At 36.7% G+C, this 23,134-nt stretch overlaps 1 protein-coding gene across 4 annotated transcripts; it reads right to left on the bottom strand.

The window, feature by feature from the left end:
* Positions 1–12,818: 12,818 nt before the first annotated feature.
* LOC140811736 (mannan endo-1,4-beta-mannosidase 2-like) lies at positions 12,819–18,255 on the bottom strand. Of its 4 annotated transcripts, none has more exons than XM_073169795.1 (6): positions 18,238–18,255; positions 17,261–17,906; positions 16,483–16,680; positions 15,021–15,143; positions 13,532–13,743; positions 12,819–13,437 (listed from the first exon to the last, which is right to left on the bottom strand). In XM_073169795.1, the coding sequence occupies exons 2-6, from the start codon at positions 17,630–17,632 to the stop codon at positions 13,026–13,028; spliced, it is 1,317 nt and encodes a 438-aa protein (XP_073025896.1). In that variant the 5' UTR covers positions 17,633–17,906; positions 18,238–18,255; the 3' UTR covers positions 12,819–13,025. The 4 variants fall into 4 exon arrangements, with proteins under 4 accessions (XP_073025896.1, XP_073025895.1, XP_073025894.1 ...); XM_073169794.1 differs by lacking the exon at positions 18,238–18,255 and adding an exon at positions 18,064–18,210; XM_073169793.1 differs by lacking the exon at positions 18,238–18,255 and adding an exon at positions 18,003–18,151.
* Positions 18,256–23,134: the final 4,879 nt, after the last annotated feature.

Here is a 23,134-nt window from a genome sequence, read left to right as displayed (position 1 = left end):
CTTGGAACTCTTCCAAGAGACAGCAGCACCATTGAGCATGAATATGAATCCAGAGGTTGACTTCGAGTCATCGATATTGCTTTGGAAGCTAGAGTCGGTATAGCCTTCCAATTTCAGTTCTCCACCCCCATAGACCAAGAACAATTTATTGGTTCTTATCAAATTCTTGAGGATGTCTTTCACAGCTTTTCAATGTGGAAGACCAGGGTTGGATTGATATCTACTCACTACACTTAGTGCGAAAGCCACGTCAGGACCTGTAGATATCATCTCATACATGATGCTACCAATTGCAGATGCATACGGAATGTGTGTCATCGCCACTATCTCTGCATCAGTCTTGGGAGACATAGACTTGGATAGGGACACGCCATGACACATTGGTAGATGTCCTCTCTTGGACCCATCCATCGAGAACCTCTTCACGATGGTATCAATGTATGTGGACTGGGTGAGACCAAGCAATATTCTTGATCTATCTCTATAGATCTGTATTCCCAATATAAAAGATGCTTCACCCAAGTTCTGCATCGAGAACTTACTCTCTAACCATATTTTAGTTGATTGCAACATTCCTACATCATTCCCAATGAGTAGAATGTCATCAACATAGAGCACCAGGAATGTCACAGCACTCCCACTGACCTTCTTATACACACAGGGTTCCTCAGGATTCTTAGTAAAACCAAAATCTTTGATTGTACTATCGAATATAAGGTTCCAACTCCTAGATGCCTGCTTTAGACCATAAATAGATCTCTGAAGTTTGCATACCATATGCTCACTTCCGACAGATGTAAACCCTTCAAGTTGAGACATGTAAATATCTTCCTTAATATTCCCATTAAGAAAGGCTGTCTTGACATCCATCTGCCATATCTCATAGTGATGTGTGTGATTTTTACGTGTTTTATTGTATTAGTTTGTGTGTGTTTGCATTATGCATGCGTACATTTTGTTTACATTCTGTTCATTCTAGAGTAAACATTTGCATGTGATCGTGTCTCACTTTGATGTGACGAATTCGCTAGAAAAACGGCCGGAAAAACGGAACTCGGAGCCAAGTTCTAAGCCAACAAGATGATGTACAGAAAAGTTGGCGCCCGAGCGGTAATTTGCTACCGCCCGGGCGCGAGATGTGGACTGCCGAGGGGAATTACAGAAAGTACGGCGCGCGAGCGGTAATTTGCTACCGCCCGGGCGCAAGAAAATACTCCGAATAGCCAAGATACAGAACATATGGCGCTCGGGCGGTAATTCTTTACCGCCCGAGCGTGAGAAGCGCATGCCCCAAGTGTTTTTCAGAGAGTGTGGCGCTCGAGAGGTAATTCTCTACCGCCCGAGCGCCACCTAATTTTGGCAAGATTTTGCATCCGATTTTTTCCTTTTTTCGGAGGTATGGCTGATATGGAAGGGGGTGGACGACTTTTTGGAGGTTTTACCAGACATTATTGAGGAGGAGCACAAGCTTGGAGAGCACTTTGCGCTTGGATTGAAGATTTGAAGTTTTCCGGGCGTCGTTCTTCGCGTTTTTCGCCAACTCTAGTATTTATTATTTAGTTTTTATCATTTGAACTTTGTTTTGTTGATTTTCAATCATGAACTTTAGTAGCTAAACTCTTATATTTGTTGGGATTTAAGGGGATCCTACCCCAAACTTTGATTTAGTTAATTTATATTTCAATTTGTGATTTGTTCTTGGTTATACTATTGTTTTATTGTGTTGTTAGAGCGTAGGTAACTTTGACGACGTTTTCAATATCACGAGTGAGTTCGAGAGAATAACTAGTGATAGGATCAAGTAGTATAATCCGCGGATCTACAATTTACATAGATATATGAAATTGGATACGTGTCGATAATCATAGTCCTAAGGGTCGAAAATTAGGGGATTTCATAAATCGAAATGCGATTCACTCTTGATAAATAATTAAAGACATTTAATTACTTCATTGGGTAGAATTAGTTTGGCATAGCTCGAGAGAGTGTGTTCAATTGAATAGGAGATCCTGTCGGAAGGATATAAACACGATTGAACGAATTAACAAATTAATAAGGGGTAGGTGAACCAGAATTCCCAACAAATTCATTTATCATTGAAATTTAATAAATTAATCTAGCATTCATATCTCATCATTAAATTCTCGAACTTGTTTATTTAGTTTTATTAAATGTTATTAGTGATAAAACAATCACTCAAATTTCGTTGCTAAAGTTTTAATAACTGGAATAATAATTGTTAAACACAGTCTTCAGTGGAACGATACTCGTACTCACGTACACTATATTATAACTTGACATCGTGCACCTGCGATTATTTTGAGCATATAAAACATATATTTATTGAGGATTCCACAGTGCAAGTTTTGCTCGATCACATAGTTATACCATGCAGGTATGGCTAGCAATATCCTAATGAACTTGAACATTGCAACTGGAGAAAAGGTTTTCTCAAAGTCAACTCCTTGTCTTTGAGTATATCCTTTTGCCACCAATCGTGCCTTGAAGGTCAATACCTTCCCATCCGCCCCAAGTTTCCTCTTGTAAATCCATTTACACCCTATGGGAACAATTTCCTCAGGTGGATCCACGAGATTCCACACTTGGTTCGAATGCATGGAATTCATCTCAGATTACATCGCTTCAAGCCACTTGGATGAATCGGCATCAGATAACGCTTCTTTGAAGGTCATTGGATCACATCCATGGTTAGGCTCATCATGGCCCTCTTCAAGAAGCAGACCATACCTCATAGGTGGTCTCGAGACTCTCTCGGATCTTCTAGGAGCTTGTATCTCCTCTCTTGGCTCTTCGGGTGTGGGTTCTATAATTGTGAGTGTCTCTCGGACCTCTTTGAGTTCTATCATCTCCCCTTTTCTATCCAATAGAAATTCTTTTTCCAAAAAGGTTGCATTCCTAGAAACAAACACCTTTATTTCTTGGGGATGATAGAAATAATATCCAACAGAATTCCTTGGATATCCCACAAAGTAACATAAAATGGATCGAATATCCAATTTATCTCCCACTACCTGATTCACATAAGCAGGGCACCCCCATATTCTAAGATAAGAATACTTGGGTGGTTTACCCATCCATATCTCATATGGTGTCTTGTCAACTGCCTTTGAATAGACATTTTTCAACAACAGTGACACTGTCTCAAGCGCATATCCCCAAAAGGATGGCGGCAACTCTGTGAACCCCATCATAGACCAAACCATGTCCATCAAAGTCCGGTTACGACGCTCTGAAACACCATTCAGCTGCGGTGTAGCGGGCAGATTCCACTGCGAGAGAATCTCATTCTCCCTAAGATACTCTTGGAACTCGGCACTCAAGTACTCACCACCTCGATCCGATCGAAGTGTCTTGATGCTTCGTCCCAACTGTTTCTCTACTTCACTTCTGAATTTTTTGAACCTTTCAAAGGCTTCAGACTTGTATTTCATCAAATACACATACCCATACCTCGAAAAGTCATCGGTAAAGGTGATGAAGAAGGCATGTCCATGTTTAGTGGTGATGCTAAGCGGACCGCACACATCGGTATTGATCAAATCCAATAACCCTTTGGCTCGCTCCACATGGCCCTTAAAGGTAATTTTGGTCGTCTTTCCTTTCAGACAGGATTCACAACTCGTGAGAGCATTAATATCAGACATATCAAACATGCCCACTCCCACTAGATTGTTCATCCTTCTTAGTGAAATATGTCCTAATCGAGCATGCCACAATTGTGCCGAATTTAGAGTATCTTGTTTTCGCTTGTTTGTTGTTGTTATAGCTTGGACATTGTTTAGTGGAATATCTTTCAATTTTAAGTTATAGATATCGTTTTCAAGTTCCCCAGTACCAATTAAACATTCATTCTTGTAAATGTTGCAAACACCTTTGCTAAATAAACAAGAATATCCATCTTTATCTAGCATAGAAATGGAAACAATGTTTTTCACCAAATCTGGTACAAACAAAACATATCTTAAAATTAACTTAAAATCATTGTTCAACAGCAAGTAAACATCTCCTTTGGTCTTGGCAGCAACTCTTGCTCCATTGCCCATCCTCAAGAAGGTTTCACCTTCCCTAAGCATTCTACTTCTTCCCATCACCTGTAACTCATTACAGAGATGTGAGTCACAACCGGTATCCAATATCCAAGAAGTATAGTTAATTGAAATGTTTACTTCAATATACAACATACCGTTTCCAGAACTCTTCTGGGCAAGATATTCCCTGCAATTACGCCTCCAATGTCCAGGCTTCTTGCAGTGATGACATATGTCAACAGTCTTGTCAGCCGTTACTGGTATGGCTGCCACAGCAGGACTCGGAGATTGCTTCTTCAAGGGCACGTTCTTCTTGGGACGTTGGAAAGAACGCTTTTTCACTTCCCATGTGGACCAATCTTCGTACCAGATGAAGAATCCACATAAAGAACCGACTTCTCATCATTCATAGAAGCCTGCATATAACACTTGACTTTCAAGTCATGGTCACACCATTCCCTGTAAGTCTGTAATTCCTCAGGAGTGCAGTCAGTCGCAGCCTCAACAAAGGGCGACTCAGTAAGTGTATATGCTATCCTTTCCGAATTCAAGATGATTTTCAGATTTCTTAGCCAATTGAGGTAATTAGGTCTGGTTAATACGTGTTTGTCGAGTATTACAGATAGCAGATTGCGAATCAAAGACATTGTCAAAAAGTATTTAAAAGTAAAACAGATAAATATTAATGATTATTTTAAAATATTTAGTAAGATATAAAGTATGGACTTTTACTTTATAAATTTTCGCTCCCATTGTTTTGACATTTTTCACTACCCTCTAGTGAAAACGGGAAACTTCTTTCCTCAGTAGGTACACAAGGTCCAATTAGCGAATTATGATTCCGAATAATATCAGCCAATCACAATTCCTAAAAGGTAGTTTCCAATTTCATCTCCATGCAACCCTACGTAAACTTTTGTCTCACGTTTGATTAGGACCCAATAATATGACGTCGTTCATCTTTACGTGTCAAGCCTTACCCATCAATGTTGAACCTTGATGGACGGTCTCCATGAGTTCCCTCAATAATATGAGCCGAAATCATAGGAGTTCCACGTAGTTCACATCACCATGTCAATGGATGTCACAGCTTTCCGGCACCCAGGGCCCCCCCAATAATATGAGCCGAGCCCCAAGCACGGGTAGCGTTCATCATGCACCCATTGTCGATGGAAGACATGGAAATTATAAACAACTTTATAATTCTCCTTTTCGGGCTTGATATTAATTTTGAATCTTATTCAAAATGAGGGTTTTTAATTTTGAAAGGTCTCATCATTAATTTTATTTAAAAGCTCGCCATGTTTCATTGTATGTTTGTCGGATTCATGCAACTTTGTTATTATCATAATAATAACACACATACGCATTATTTATAACATATCATGCATATGTTATAAACAGTAAACAAAACCAGGATGATCAATCGCCCCAATACTAATGGCCCGTGTGAGCTAAGCACGGGCCTAGGTCCAATCCTAGGGAAATGCAAGGGATGCAAGCTTCCAATATTTACATGTCTTCGATCTTCATAATCATCAAGGCCACCATCTTTCAATCTTGATCTTCCACTATACTAATATTTACAAATAAATATCCATGGCAAATAGGGATACATCTCATGGGGTGGGAACAGGCCATAAACCAAGCTCACTTTAAATTTGATAATTATTGCAATCATTCAACACAAAATATCCTAGCATACACCTAGCAAATTGGGCTTGGGCTTTTTATCATCTTTCATGCATAATATCACATATCATACACCATCAATTAATTATCACAATAATTAATTGATCCAATATTATATATCTTGATCCAATCACTAACCTCCACAATTATAAACTAAATTAACAAAGTATACAAACTCCTTTGTCTACTTTCTAATTAATTTATTTATAACCGAATTTCTTGTAAATCACCATTTAGCATAAATAATTAAAGTCCAACATAAATTATTTATTTCATGAGAAAATATTTGCAACTTTTTAAAATTTAAACTTAAGGACCCAAAAAATCATTTTTCACCAAAAACATCTTGGTCCATTTAAATTTCACAAATATGTTAGCCATCTAATGGCCCAACAACATCAAGGCTCATGATATTTTGATAATCCAAAACACTTTTGGAAACCCTAGTCATCATCATCGTCGCCAGAGCTCCGTCGCGGGATTCCGGCCAACAAAAATATTTTATTTATTTAAAAAACATGGGGCGTTCGGGCAAGAAGGGCAGCCCGAGCTGCCCGAAATGGGCAGCAACATGCTGCCTGAAAATCTCATTTTCTTGGCCTTGATTTTGTTGTAAAAATTCATCTCATGCGGTTAGAAATTGCCCTCAATATAATATTATGTTTATGCTACACAAAATAGTATCCTTAGCTCATGATACCACTTGAAAGGGATCGATTTTAGGTACCCGGAAGCGCAACAGAAGTTTCAAAATTTGTTTTTGAAAAGAAAAACCGAGCACCCTAATGTACTAGTGTGTAGCATATACGAAAAACACAAAATATCATACATAGAGTGTTTAGAAACTATACCTATCAATCTCTTGAAATTGATGTTTGGCTCCAACCAAGTTGTAAACAACAAGGCTCTTCAATGGTAGACAATCTACAAACTCTCTTTTGAGCACTCCTTGCTCAAATATTAAGCCCACCACCAACTAGCTAGAACCATCTTACACTTGCACTAGAAAATGTAAGGCGTTTTTCTTTGAGAAGTATATTGTTTCCTCAACTATTGAAGAACAAATTTTTGGGAGAATTTTGGCACACAATTTCGTCCAACATGAGGGGAGAAGAGAAGGAGGAGTGTTTTTCTTGGTTGTGGAAAAAGTTGAATCAAAAAGTTGCATGTGCATGCCATGCCATTAACTTAAAAGTTGTCTCCAACCCTTTACCTTCCAAGCATGCATTTTACTTGGGCTTGTAACAATTACAAGGCTCATGGACTTTTATTTAAATGTCTCAAACATATTTGAGACCATTTAACATTTACTTGATTTTACTCAAGCCCACTAATTTAATAATTAATTTTAATTGGGCTTTACAAGGCCCAATGATGTTTAATTAATCCAACACTTGAATTATTTAATTATTTGGACTCTACTAGGTCCACTAGTGTTTAATTAATTCAACACTTAAATTAATTCAATTTAGTCCATAATAATGTATATGAAAATCACAATTTTCAAATACATTACTCGTTCGGCCAACTTTTAATTTAGGAACAATTCATCAAATTAAAAGTTACATTCTCCTTATTGAAGTCATATTTCTATTTTTATTTACGCTTATAAACTCCTTTATAAGCCGTTCAACACATTGAACTATTTTACTTCTCAACGGGATCTAGAAAGCTAGCACTTGTGTGGCCCTCAATGGTTCATTGATACAACTAGTCGTGGATTCACATCTCCATGTGATTCGGACTAAACATGTCCTTATACGAGCATACCCCAATTGCTCTATTCTTAATTATCAACTCCTTGATAATAAGAACGTCAGAACTCAAGTCTGATAGTACCCAACCAATCATGTTAAACGCCTAGCAGCATCGCTTACGTGATTCCCTAGGTATCAAATGATAGTGCCTGCAAGAACCATTATATTATGGTTAGCGTACAGTACGGTCCCTTCAACTCATATATCTCGATCAATTCGACAACCAATGGTATATCGAGAGTTGTCAATGAATCGATACTATGTGTCATGTCGTAGTTGCATCGATGGTGTAATCTAATAAACCCCTTTCTTAATTACCACCATACTCTGATCAGAGATTTCAAACTACATATACATGAGATCACATAGGATATCCATACACGAAGGTAAGCGGTGAATCCCCGACTACAATGCATCGACTCCTATTTGTTTCGACAAAACACCCAACCTTGCCACCTGATTACCCCATGGGAGTCGGTAAACAAGTCAAAGTGTAATGCTAGCACATAGAGTCTCAATGTTGTCCCGGGTCATAAGGACTAATGGTGTACAACCATAAACTAGAACGTTTCCACTCGATAAGTGAGAACCACTTGGAAAGTCCTTTATGGAGGGTTGTTCAGTGCACTCTACCAGGAGCACCTATCTACATGATCAGACATCACAATGTCCCCTACCAATGAAACATGGTAGTCACATCGCAGATACTAGTCTCGAACTCGAGCGGCCTATATCCTTCTTAGCGGCGGCTGAATCGACTAGGAACTTTTTAGAATATACAGTATTCCAAATATGAGTCTCATGATACTCATCATATGAGCATCTCATATTCTTTCTACTATTTGTATATTCAAAGACTTTATCTATGCAACTAGCATGGGTATACAGATAAAGAAGTGCCAAAATAATAATTTCAAATATTATTAAAATAAAAACTGTTTATACATAGAGTCTCATTGTGAACACTCGGCCAACACTTGGCTCGACGTGCACCTAATCTAACAATGCATATACATGTGCTAAACTCATGATTTTATGTTCCAAAACATGATTAGTATGTTCATAAAGGGCTGCCATGATTAGGGATTGATCAAGGATCGTTTTTACACGAGTTAGGGAGTCCTAGGACACATGAAACAAGCAGCACACGAGTTGATAACATGCTGGAACCGAAATTGGATTGTTGGGTCTTAGATGATCGGGTTCAAGGGTTGAAGTTCCATGGCTTGGCTCGGTTGCGACCAGGGCAAGCTCGTGGCTGGCTCGCTGGTTAAGTTTCTAGGCGAGTTCGAAGAGTCCTAGCTCAGGAGGGGTTCTCGGCCTGCAGATTTTGCTGGTGTAAGGGCTTTGGGCGATGGCTATGGTTCGAGTCCTAGGGGTTCTAGTGGTCTAGAGGGTTCATGAGGGTCCAGGGGAGGTCTGGTCTAAAGATGGCTCGGAGTGGCTCGGGCTTGGCTCGGTGAAAAAGTGAGAATGGTTCAAGGTGTCCTAGTTTGGTTCGAAACTTAGGGTTTATGGCTAAAAATTCGAAACATGGCTCACGTGGGTCGAGTCATGGTTTACGAAGGATAATTAATTATTAAAAGTATAAGTTTTTAAGTTGAAAATTTTATAGTAAAGTTTGGTTTAATTCGAGGTTAAAACACATTAAGAATTAATAATTAATTAATAATTAAAAAGCCTAGAATTTAAGCTAAATAAAATTATGGTAAATTTAATTTAAGCTTAGTTAATTATTTGAGATGGTCTAGAGTCAACGGAATTAAGAAAATGTCAAAATCGTAAAATTTTACGTCTAGGGGTAAAACGCTAATTTTACACCCGAAAATTAGTAACCGTCATGGCAGTGTCCTGAATGGCGTTTTATATGTTAATATGATTATTTTGCATGTTTATAGAATCTTATGATGAAACGATAACGTTAAAAGACATGTTTGGTTTAAAACAAAAACATTATATGCATGTTTAATTTGGTAAGTGATGAAAATACGAAATGTTGAAGGAAATGAAGTAATTGTGACTAATACGCTGATAAGATGATATATTAATACGTAGGCCAAGGATCAGTTGACGGGTGAGAGTGTCGCTGATATCCCCGTCGCCCGGTACTGTGGTTACATATAGATGGATCCATCGCCTCAATACGAATACGAATACGAAAGTCACAATTAATGATCTGAATTCAACGAAAATGAATACATATATAAATATGATGAATACGAATATGAATATGATGAATATGAATAAGTTTACGATGATATGAAAATGTTTATGTTTAAGTTTATGCATGTTCATGAAATGTTATTTTACATAAAATTATTTTCACTGTTGTGTGTGATTTGTATATGTATTACTCGTTATAAAGATTATGATGTGTTGAGTTTTAGAATCACTAGGTGTGATTGATGCATGTGAATATAATAATAATGATAATGTAGGTTTTGATGGTTGATCTGACTAGACTGAAGGTGCACATAACTCGAGGACCATCGCTTGTTTCCCGCACTAGACTTTTATTTTGATTTTGAGTGGTTTTGAGAGGTTGTTAGTTTTAGCAATTTTGTTAGAGTGAGGTCTCATGTGAGATCGTCTCACGGATCTTTATCTGTGAGACGGGTCAACCCTACCGATATTCACGATAAAAAGTAATACTCTTAGCATAAAAAGTAATACTTTTTCATGGATGACCCAAATAAGAGATCTGTCTCACAAATACGACCCGTGAGACCGTCTCACACAAGCTTTTGTCATTTTTTAAGTTAGGATTTCCTTTGATTTTCAAATATTGTTGGATGTTTTATTTTTAAAATGGTGTAAATAATATTATATATATATATATATATATATGTATGTATGTATTGGCCTATATATGGGAGGTTTAAAAAAAATTTCTTGTAATTGTTGAGAAAACAAGTAGTTGACGTTTCATTATTTGTATTAGCTTTCTCATTTCGCAGTTTTCGTTGTAAGAACAACTTCCGCATTATTCCCATTTCGTATGCATAAAGATAATATTCTTTTATGAATAGAATGATTTTGGCTATTCGCAATGAGACTTATTGTTTTCAATGAAATTGGTGAACAATGTCAAATTTCATCTACGCCTAGACCCGGGGCATGACAGAAAGGCTCGTATTAAGGCATATTTAAGTAATGTGACAAGATTACAGAGCACATTTTATTACTTAATTCAGATGTCTATCTCAAACATTGTATAATGTATCTCAGGGGCAGGGATCAATTATCTTCGTACTCTCATCAATATGCGGATGAAACGTTTGGTGATTTTTGATCTAGAAATTGTTCGGCTGAAGAAATCTCTTTGAGGATTTCAGAGCTTTCCTTGAGAATGACTTTTCTTTCAGCATAATCCAAGATATCTTCTTTGAAGATTCTTTCTTCATGGCCAATTCCAGGAATATCTTCAATTGTTACACCTAATTGTTTGGCAAAATTAAGAATGTAAGATGTGGATAACACTCCACAAATCTACTCCTTTTTCAGCACAGAATCAGAAAACATTTTTTATTTTGGAATCCTGAGAGAACGGTGATTTTGGATAACACTGGACATATTTTGCTGATCATGCCTCCATCTTTTAGAATTCAATATCAGTACAACAATGAGGCCATGACTGAATAACTTCAAAAGCAGACAAGAAACATACGATCGTACAGTACACCCAAAAAAAAAATATTACTATAGTGAAATAATTCACAGTTGATACAAAATTTAACACGTTCTTCTCTATTATCTGAAATTAAACACATACTTGAACTGATTGGATCAACAACGAGAACACAAGGATTTTACGGGTAAACTGACAACACCATAATTTTAGTTTCAACTCCCTATAAAGCCAAGTTTATATATTTTCCTTTTTATTATTTACATAAATATATAATTTTCTTTACCCAAATAATCGTATCTTCTCCATCTACCAAATTCATCGACTCTTTTCTCAGAAAAATAAAAATCCACCAAACTTCCCCCTAGCAAATCCATCAGCTCATCTATGGCCTCTCTTTCTGATTTCAAAAAAGACAATTCACGGTCAAGCTCAACAGTGTAAGTCGATTGTCATCCTTGTATTTTAGTAATTTCGAATATGAGATTTCGATTTACATTTATAAAAGTGTATGAGATTCTGATTTTTGTGATTAATGAATATGAGATTTTGATTTTGTTTCCATCTATAAAGGTATATGAAATTAAATTAATGAAAAAATTGAGATTGTGATTTTTTACATTTATCATATTTTTATTTGTGGTTAATGAATGAAATTCTGATTTTCTTTTACAATTATTATACAACATACGCACTTAGAAGGCTCGAGAGATTTGAACATTCTCTGAAATAATAATATTGTCAAAAATTCATACTATAGTTAAAATAGAAGATAATAGGATGATTTTGCATATGAAATTGTCAAAATCTGGGGTGTTCACGTGTCATGCCTTTTACATATTTGTTTTAATTGTCACAAGCAAACAAATCTATATGTGTTTTTTTTTATTATGAGGTTGTTTCTAACTTGAGTTAATTCTAATGATACAAAAGTGGACTTTTGGTAAGAGAAAAGGTGGGCATTTTCCCAGCATTTTTTTCCCCAAATATGGCTTTTACACTTCCTGTTTACTGATTTCGTATTTCAGCTTTTAAATTTTGAGTAGGTCTTTTGTGAGACGGTCTCACGAATTTTTGTCTCTAAGACGGGTCAATCCTACCGATATTCACAATAAAAAGTAATATTTTTTAATGGCTGACCTAAATAAGAGATCTGTCTTACAAAATACGACATGCGAAATCGTCTCACACAAGTTTTTGCTTTTAATTTTTTATTCACTGTCAAAAAATCATGACCATATTTCTTAGATGAACATGCAAAGAACCCATGCCACAATTGATTTGAGTCACACAGTAAGCCCGCTTTGATGAATGCTTGATTAATTTCGGTAGATTTTGTGGGACGCTCCAGCATGATTGATGTTCTACGTTATTTTTAAAAATTCCCACATTTCACTTTTTTTTTTTTTTTTTACCTTTTATATATGAGTTGATGAAGTGTTCTCTACGGTTTATCTAATTGGGATTATTAAGGATCGCATCATTTTAAATATTAAGTGTTTTTATGATATAGATTAAATAACACGTTTTTTTCTCGAGAACACGCCGAACGTATTTGTTTAGATTTTTTTTTTAACTATACTGATTCATTTACTGGGCAAAAGTACCAAATTTCTATCGCTTTAATTGGCTACAAAAAGGAACGATTTGCTTAGCATGGTAGAACGTTCATGCTTTTATCTTCGATACAGATTCAAAGAACAATGCAGCAAAAAATCTCATCACATATTTTTTCATAGGGATGATTATCATGCACCTCTATATGTTGATTCTTGTTTCTTTCACTCTGAAACAATCAACCAAAACCAACAAAACATTCAAACATATATCACTCACTCACTCACATATAGATTTTTAATGATTCGTCTAACAGAGTAAAGATATGTATTGTATTCTTTTTTACAGTCTCCGGGCGGCACATAGTCTTCTCAAGTACTCCATCTGTGAAGGTAAAGCCCCTTGAATTCTCGCGAGTCTACAAGACTGTTCAGTGAATAACTGATACATTGATGCTCTATTCCATGGAATGATCCCGAATTCGTCGTTGAACTCTTCCATCCCTTCAACCAGGAACTGCCAGACTAAAGACCCTGCACCAGACTGGTTTAATTTGGCAGATTTGTATATGATATCAAGAATGACTTTGAAGAATCTCTCTCGTTGGGAATGGTCAAAATCCTTGTTCTCGTTGGATAAGCCGAATTCTGTGAACAGGACTGGCTTTTTCAGCTCTTTGTCACCATCTTCGATGTGAGATAGCACCCACTTGGCGGCAAACTTTAATCTAGATTCGAATACCGTATCATGCGACCTTCAAACAGGAAGGGGCGAATCCAGACTTTCAAGTCAATAGGTAAAAATAAAATCGTGGAACATATTATGTGCAGATAAATAGCTCAGCTCACCAATGATCAGGGTAAATATGTACAGATGCAAAATCAACGGTTGAAATCTTCGAATTGCGAATAAAATCAGTTCCTACATCAGATGCCCACAATTCTGGGTTGACAGTTAACCGTTTAGGACTTTTCGGTCCGTAAAATCCTTCAAGACCAACGGTCAGCAGATGTTTCCTGTCAATTGACTTCACAAAAGTTGACATTTCTTCTATCCAATCCTGCAGTTACACAAGATGTCATTTAAATCCAGACAAACCTTAATAACGTAAACAAGAATTGCGTGACAAGTAAAGAAACTATGATTGGATCGTGGATGGAACAGACGCAAAAACAAAGAGATCTGGAGGGGTTGTGCCAAGAACCCGTGTCTCTATTGGATAAGAAGCATACAACATTTATTCAATCTCAGGTCATAGGTTGCTCAAAATTTCCATTCACATTCGGATTGGATTGGCGCATCACAATAAGATGGACAAGATATTATTCAACTATTTGTATGACGAGAACTATGACACGAGACTGACATGAAAATAATGTTTTACATGCTAGTCCAGAGAGGTAGCTCAAAACTTTTGGCATTGGAAAGTGACATTTGAGCATCTTTGGAACAACTTAACAAGATTAGTTTCCAAACTGACTGCAATCTAATAAAAGATAGTACATTCTCCAAACCCCCATTAGCTGTTCAACATCTGTATAACGAGCATCCCGTGTCACAATAGCCATTGCTCGTCACGGCACAAAAAGAGCGGATCAAAATAATTTTACCAGAGAACAAAATATCTTGACTCGACATGCAGAAGATCATAGCCAAAAATAAGTTAAAGGAAGCTCAAAACTGATCATCCTTAGTACACCGCATGTTTTCGAATAAAAATACTTGAGAGCTTTCCTACTAAGTTAACTACATGCGGACCAACGTTCTAAATGACGGCTGAGGCAGCCGTCTAGGAGGTAGGCGGCCCTCCACAGCCCCGCCTTTCTCCAAGGAAGTCTCTATAAGCGGTCAGAGGCTATCAGGCGGGCAAAGTGAGCGAGCAGGCGGCCGAGGCAGTCAATGATTTAAAAATCTTAGTCAACTGTCAACGTCAAATAATTTTAAAAATCAGTCAAAGTCAATAATTTAAAAACCCTAAATATAATAAAAACACATATTCTCACTTTTCTATTTATTATTGGTTTTAAGTGTCCTCTGCTAACAGTGACCACCTGCCTCCAACCGCCGCCGCTATCAGCCACAACCTTAATCATCTTATTAGTTTGCATTTTTATATTTATTTGCACTTTGTCTATACTGTATTATATTATATAAATTTTTATGAATAAACATTATTCAATTACATATATTACATAAAAATGATGATTATTTGTGATTACATTACATTATTATGTATAAATACCTATAAAAAATTGCTAAAAAAATCAACCGCCTAGGCAATAGGCGGTCGGTGACTTCCACGTCACCGTCTCACGCCATTTACAACATTGTACTTGCCTGAAGTGTATCACCAGATTTATCAGTCATACAGCGGGGTTCATTAATCAACTCCCAAGCAAAAATTGTTGGATCATCCCTGTACTCAATCCCTGTGATGGTGTTCTTCCTTGTTAGAACAGTCTGCCAGAGAGGAAATCATAAAAATACAATTAAATGGCCGAGCTAAATATTCTTCAGTTTTCATGTTTGCCAATAAAAAAGAAAGACAAATAAAGCAAAAACTCGATCCTTTTGGTTAAGTTTCAGCTCTTTTAAAAAGAAGGAAAGGTATGCATATGCGAGCGGTGGCCAAGTTTTTTCACTATTTCGTTCTTGGTCATTCTAAACTGATTTGTCACTACATAAATATGTATGTATTGTATATATATATCATCTTCAATGTAGCACTGCAATACTCCGTAGAAGAATTACTGAAATTATATAACATCTCTAGGCTGAATTTAAAGACGTGAAAATTAAGATAACTTACAAATTTAAGAGACAGCACTTTGAATTTAAGATTCAAGTGTAAGTTAATAGAAATCAGAGTATGCGTCTGGCTTTATTAATTCTGGAAAAACAAGAATTTTCACTATTCTTCCCAGTGATGGGAGGTTAAAGATAGTCAAACATAATATATTTTTCATACTCTGGATACATAAAAAATACAAGGAACCACATGATAAGAATAGGCTGATGATCAATAGTTAAAGAGGGGAATAAAGGATAGTAGAAATTAATTTGGGATGGCTAAAATGTGACTGTAATATTTTGGGGCGGAGAAAACCTGATAGTTAGATGAGAGAAATCCAGTGGTCAAATTGTTTCGTGTTCTTATTTGAAAATGAATAAACTCTCAGGCTTTCCCATCAGTATTTTTTTTGGAATAAGCTCTTTATTTTACAGTAGGTTTTCGTTATCAGGTAATTCAGTTTTATTACAAAATAACTTGAGGCATCACATGAGTCAACACTTTCGAGAGTATCCATTTTTGGTACCATCTAAAGACAGCATTTGTAGTTCATCACTACTGAAGGTAAAGACTAAAGATTATAAACGCATTTACGTGTGACGATAAATATCACAAGTGCGGAATGGAACTTGATGGACTACGCTTCAATATGAGGTTTCAAATTCTATATAGGAAAGCAAATGAGAATAGTAGACAACACAACGTTTTCCAAGCTCAAATTATTTTTGTTTTTGACCAAAATTAAGGAGCTTTGAGTTTAGGTAAAGAGCTGATATGTTAGAATCATATGAGATCATCAGAATTTGCAGGCTCCATGATGTGAGCACAATTTATAACATTCTAAATTTGAAAAGAAACTCCAAAATCACACACATTATGTTCACTAGTTTGCAGCTTCCAGGTAAGCAAATTAAACTATCGATTTTTTTTGTTTTTTAAAGACCATTTGAAGCGGCACCTAACAAGTTACAATATTAAGAGAGAACAGATGATCAATAATTAAGTTACCTTAATATAATTCTTGAAATAGTGTCGGATAGTCGGATCATAAAAGAACGAGTCATTAGAAGAACTTAAGCCAACATCTTCTTCCCAGGCCCACTTAACATATTGAGTCTTTCCACCATACGCTTGCAAGTTATTAACCAAGCATAGGATTAGCCGAATCCCGTACTTTCTAGCTTCAGCAATAACATGATCCAAGGCCTGAAATTGCATGTGGAATTCGTACATAAGATCATTCAAATCAAGATAACATTATTAAACTACTGTATCCGAGAATTCGTGGGCCATCGTCATCAAAAACACATCTGATAAACAGAGGAAAGGGAAACAAACACATAAAAGTTAAGTTTCAAGATGGTGCATGTAATGGTAGTCTAGCACTTCATTATTGTAATCCTAATTTCTGAACATTTACACATTCAGAGATATCGAATGTGATGAACTTGAGGATTCATCAACTATCCTAGAGTTTGTATCAATTTTCCTAAACTTCAGCTAACTGTAATATATCGGAGAAACAGACAGTACATCCTCACAGAAACAAATAAAATGAAGTCCACATTAGATAGACTATTTACCTCGATCACAGAAAATGTAGCTATTATCACTGAAATGGCATTAAACAAATTCCCGACTAAAAAAATAAACATAAACTAGGGACAAAATCTTGGAAAAAACATTAGACCATCATCAAGTTCAGAAAGCAAAGGTCAGACTCTATGCAACTGAAGAGCTTCATCATACTCTAATAAAACAGATAAACACAAAAATTTCATCTTACTCTGAAAACATTTTCATTGAACCGGCCAGGGGAGATTTGTAGAGCATTGTAATCACCATCATTGAAAGCCCAAGTTCTACACACAGTGAGTCCCATTTTAGCTCCAGCTTGCAGTACTGCTCTGATCCTATGTTTCCTTGATACGTCAACAGCATGATCCATCATCCAGTAAGAGTTCCATCCATTAAAATAGAAAGGCCTACCATCCACGATGAATTGGCTGCCATTTCTTTCCACAAAACTCAGCTTTGTGTCACTACGAATATCGATCCACAAGTCCCCAAAAGACAAGTAAATAAAAGCCACGCATGAAGCAAAACCAACGATTGGGTAGAAAACCCCATTCCCCCCAACAATGCCACTTTTAACCATCAAAATGGGTCAACCAGTATCACTCTGAAATCAAGACAAAACGTGGGTGTAATACACAATCTTAGGCCAGAAATCTAGAAGCTTCTGAAGATAACGGTATCTCCGACCATAAAGATGACACCATCGAGCCGAAAACTCAGAAATTGCAAGAAAACATAGAAATTCCAAATAGGTCTTTTTCTTGACACGTTTTCAGATCTATCTAGTTTCCTCCAAGAAAATCTTCGGGTTCAAGATAATGACAAAAACATTGAAAGCCAACCCAGATCCCTTTCTGCAAAAGGGTATACAAGATATTAGCTAAAACCGACAGCCAAAGTCCCATAACAGTAAAAAGTACTAGAAATTATGCTACAACTAAACCAAAAACCTGCATCAAAAAGCTCTTTTGCTTATGTTAGATTGAGAAGAGGGAATGAATGAATGAATACCGGGTGTCAATTGTATGTTTCTGTGCTTTCAACGGGAGTTTAATAAATTTTATTTTATAGATATATAGATACAAAGTAATGAGAACCAATGGGCAGTTGATTGTGGCGACGAAAGAGGGCGAGACAAAGACCACATACGAAAGAGAGAGCACAACAAAAAAATTTAACATATACCAACAATAGCAGGAATCAAGAGTAGTGTACAGCCCAACAAAATTTTAGAAAATTTGTAAGGGCATTGGCATTCGTTACTATTATAACATTCATCACCTCAACAAACTCGTAGGATCTACATGCCACATACATATTATATTAACACATTTTCTATTACATTCTTTTTAACATTAACATTCATTATTTGTATGTCTCGATATCCACTCATTCATCTCATTCTTATTTTATATTATATAAATTCAATTTCAAATTATTTACAAAATTTAAATTATTATTATTTTTATATACAAATAATAAATGCTTGATCCACCACATTCACTCTCTTTAAAAAAATAATAATAAAATAATATATAATAAAAAAAAGTTGAACGCCTACATTACAATTCACAAGTGGATGGGTGTTCATTGGTATTAACACCACATTGGTGTTCAACAATTGGGTGCCCTAATGGATATGAAGATGAAACAGTGATGGATATCAAACTGCTATATGCAAATGTTATTATATCTGAACGTTGAATTCAGTTTTTCTTGTAATCGATCATTATGAATAAATTTTATATTATGGGACATTTCCGGGGTAGGCATTATATGGGAAAATGAGGAAATCGGGCCTGCTACACGTGTTTATTCAAAAAAAAAGAGGCAAGTGTATTTTAATATTTTATCCTTGATTTAAAACCTAATTGTGTCAAATATTAGTGTATTTAAATTTTAATTTTAATTTTATCTATAATAAAACTTAAAATTAAATTAATAAAAAACCTAAAATACTTACACGACCTACATCTCACAACAGCCACTCTTCTCCATCTTCCACACGACTTACATTTCACTCCACTCTTCCCAATCTTCTCATTTCTGGTTCTTTTTGTACCATTCTTCACATCACCATTTTTTGTCAAATTTTTTCAAATTTGTTTGGTTTCTCACTCTATGTTATAACAATGAATCTACAAGATATCGATTTGCAAGAAATCCAAAGAGATAATCATGTATTAGTAAGAACTCAACTTATTATTTTGATTTTTACCACTAAATTTTTGGTTGGATCGAGCTCGAATCACAAATTCGGTTAGCATCTTCTTCGAGTATAGATCGATTTCTTGGTTCGACCTGTTCCTCATACTAAATCTATCGATTTCGACACACCACACACAGCGTAACCCAAAATTCGACACCGCAACCTAAATAGAATTTTGGATCGAAGTGTAACGCCTGGGTCGAGTTTACAAGTTGTTTAACTCCAGAATGAATGTACGTGCTTCTAGAGTTTTTCTCAGCCGATCTTCTCGACTATTTATAGGCTTTGTTCTCCAACGGTAACAATGAATGTGTTTGAATCTTTATATCTGTTAGACACGTCAACATGCTTCTGACAATCATACATTGTAGCTTTTCTGAACTGCGGTGTTCCTTCTATAAGTTGCAGTATGCTCTCGTACAATTTGTCGGTTTTTGGTTACACTCTTTAACTGATGACGTGCCAAGCTGATTTATCAGTTGACTATTTAGAGCCGATAGGATTAATTAATTATTGTGTAACTTATCAGTCTTAACTGATCATCTAGTTGACTATACAGTTTCAGTTAGCTTTGAACAACTCAGTTGCCTTTAATAACATGCGCATTAATCTTCAGTTTGGGAAACTCTCAGTTACACATCTTCAGTTCAGTTATCTACAGTTGTCTTGATTAGTTCTTCAATCTTTTCACGCTCAATTTGTCAAACTCCGAAATTATAATTCCAACAATTTCCCACTTTTTGGTGTTTGACAAGACTTAGAATTTATAAACTGATCAAATTGAACTTTTGTAGATAAAATAATACTTTATTAAAAAATCATTCACTGTACAGATTCATACCAATAATGAAAGAGTAAAAGAATATCAGAATAAAAGAATCTTCTACTGACTGAAAATATGCCAAGACTAATAACTGAATGTAGAGATTGTCTTCTAACTGATCTGAACTGTTCTTTATTTCTTGGTTCTTTTATCAGCTGGTACTTGATCAGTTGGTTGACTTGGTCTTTTCTTAGATAGATGTTGCTGATGTTCTTCTTTATGTTCTTCCCCTTTTTTGTCAACACCGCCAACTTTATTGGATAATGTACGGACTTATGAGGTGACAATAGATATAGCATTAATCATTTGTTCCTGCATCAGTTCCATTCGCTTTGTCATGCTTATTTGTATGAAATCAATCCGATTGATAAGAATGTTTTGAGTTTGGAAAAGAGCTAGAACCGTCACTTTGTCCTTCTTCAACTGATCTACTAGGAAGAATAAGTTATTAATGTCTTTGGTGACCTGGTTAAGGCTCTTCAAAGTACTATCATTTGGAGAACCAATCTTCAATGTGTGCAAAAATTGGGTTAACTTCATATCGGAAATGGTTGAGGTAAGAGTGTGCAAACTGGACTGAATTCCTTCGAGAATAATTTCAGCAGTCACTGATATTTCAGGAGACAGAGATTCAGATGGATCATGTTCTTTCTCCTTGTCTTCGTCATCGAAAATAATTTAGGCTAATTTTGTTGATTCAATCTCAGTTGATATAATGATGGAATAGTACTTCAACTGATTTCTAATGGGTGTCTTCAGCAGAGGTGGAAGATTGAGCAGCAGTTAAGTTGGTAGGCTCTTCGGTTGGTTTATCGGCTGGCACTTCAGTTGGCACTGTCACATCTTCTGTTTGGTCTAAGTGCAACTGAGCCATGTCAGCTTGATTTACTTGTTCAGTCGTTGCAGCCGATTGAACTAGTTCTTCGGCTTCTTGTAAAACAGCCTCTGAGGCTGATTGTTCAGTTATGTTCTGGTATTCAACTGGTTTATCGGTTAAAACGTTCAGCTGGATGTCAGTGGCAACTGATTGTATTACTTACTCGATAATTGCCAATGATAACTCAGCATTGGTGTATAGTTGAAGACCCGCTGGAGGAGATTTAGGAGAAGAAGATGACGGTTGAGCATCCTTGGAAGAAGATACAGTTACTTGCTCTTTTTTTTTAGCAGCTGCTTCCTTGGATGACTCTGACATATTTGTTGAAGGTTCAGCATGCTCCTCTGAGGGTGAACTTTGGGAATTTACTGGAATATACAACTGTTGATCCATTTCCCAATCTTTGATATTCATCTGCAATGATAATAGATCCGAGTCTAGCTGGTGAAAAACTACTTGCAGGCAGTTGGACTGGTAGGATCATAGTTCATGCGTAGCTGAGCTGTGACATCAGTTAGCTTCTTGACACGCATCAGATCAAAGAAATAATTCCTCCTCTCCAGCGCTTGAGCAATCATGGCAGCTTTAACCGTCTTTAGGACTGTTGTTTCCAAGGCGATGAATTTGTTCAAAACTGATGTTTTCTGCAATTTCCTAGCAAAGACTTTAGTCCTAAATCTGACCCATTCATTATGCACTTTCAACTTTGATTCAGAAAACTCATTTATTTCTTCCCATATCAAATCAATATGAGTTTGAATCGGGTTGTTTGGTCCGGGATGCTTCAATCAACTTGCTCTTACCTTTTGGGTCAGTGAGGGCATGAGAAATTCTCAGCCTTGACATAGTTGAATCCACTTTCTCATGTATCACCACTCCTTCTGGTCGAGCAAAAGGCACTGTAGTTGGACTGGTGATAGTGATGAGTGGTGCTCTGACTCCAACTTGTTTCAGTTTCTCGCCAGATTCGGTGATAGTCTTCTTTGAAGGATCCGTTGGAGGAAGTTGCTGATGTTCAGTTGAATATGCAACTAGAACTGCCCTGATAGGTATATCGATGGGGGCTGTTCTTGTAAGGTCCAGGAATTTTGAAGAACCTAAGGGGGGGTGAATAGGTTCTTTAAGGCCCTTTAGCGTTTTTAAAACGAGTTTGCAAAAATTGCAAGCGGAAGACTTGAGGGACAATCACAAATAAGTACGATAAATGAATGCGTAAAGTAAGTGCGTAAAATAAATGCGTAATTTAAATGCAATAAAGTAAATGCGTAAAGTAAAGAGGGATAAAGATGTTTATGGAAGTTCGACGAAGAATCGTCTACGTCTCCCCTTCTCGATGAGGATCGAGGTATCACTATAACGACTTGGCTTTAGGAGCTCCAAGCTAGCTTTTACAACCACGCCTCGATGCGTCTACTTGGCCTTGAGGGCTCCAAGGATAGCCACGAACTTTACAACCCACTCGAGAGTATTACTTTCACTCTTTTTCTATAACTCTTTTGATATTACAACTCTTTTAATCAACGCACACAAGAGATAGTAGAAAGCTTTGTAAGAGACAAGAGAGAATGGAGTGGGATGATTGAGAATGCATCCTCAAAGGCCTATTTATACTAGTCTTGGACGCCAAGGTTCGGATCTTCTGTTTATGCTTCGGAACTTCCGATCAATTTGCGTAATTTCTGGAATGACTTCGGATCTTCCGTTCTTGACTTCGTAGGGTCCGAACATATGCTTCGGAGGGGCCGATCAAACTTCGTTTCTTCCGAACAATTCTTTCAGACAGTGTATGAACAACTTCGGAAGGTCCGAACTCCAGTTCGTATCGTCCGAACATTCCCGCGTTCCGGAGATTTGAAATCTTCAACACTTCGTAGCTTCCGATCATGTCCATCGTAGCGTCCGAAATCTACTCAATCAACAGTCAGATCAAATTATCTCCGGATTGAAGCGATTTGATTGCTTGTGTTCGGAACGTCCGATCCATTCTTCGGAACGTCCGAACTTGCTCCTCGCAGCTTCCGAACAGCTTCTATTTTGCTTCTGATTGGCACAATTTCGGAACGTCCGAACCAAATTTCGGAGCTTCCGAACGTAACCTTGATCTTAATTTCCTGCATGCCTCAATATAAAACATTAGTGCATTTTTAAGCCAAGTTTTGGTATCATCAAAACA

Source organism: Primulina eburnea, chromosome 14 (assembly GCF_022965805.1).
Source record: "Primulina eburnea isolate SZY01 chromosome 14, ASM2296580v1, whole genome shotgun sequence".
Classification (NCBI taxonomy): Eukaryota; Viridiplantae; Streptophyta; class Magnoliopsida; order Lamiales; family Gesneriaceae; genus Primulina; species Primulina eburnea.
The sequence above is the reverse complement of the archived record's forward strand: the minus strand, read 5'-3'. Positions and strand labels throughout refer to the sequence as shown.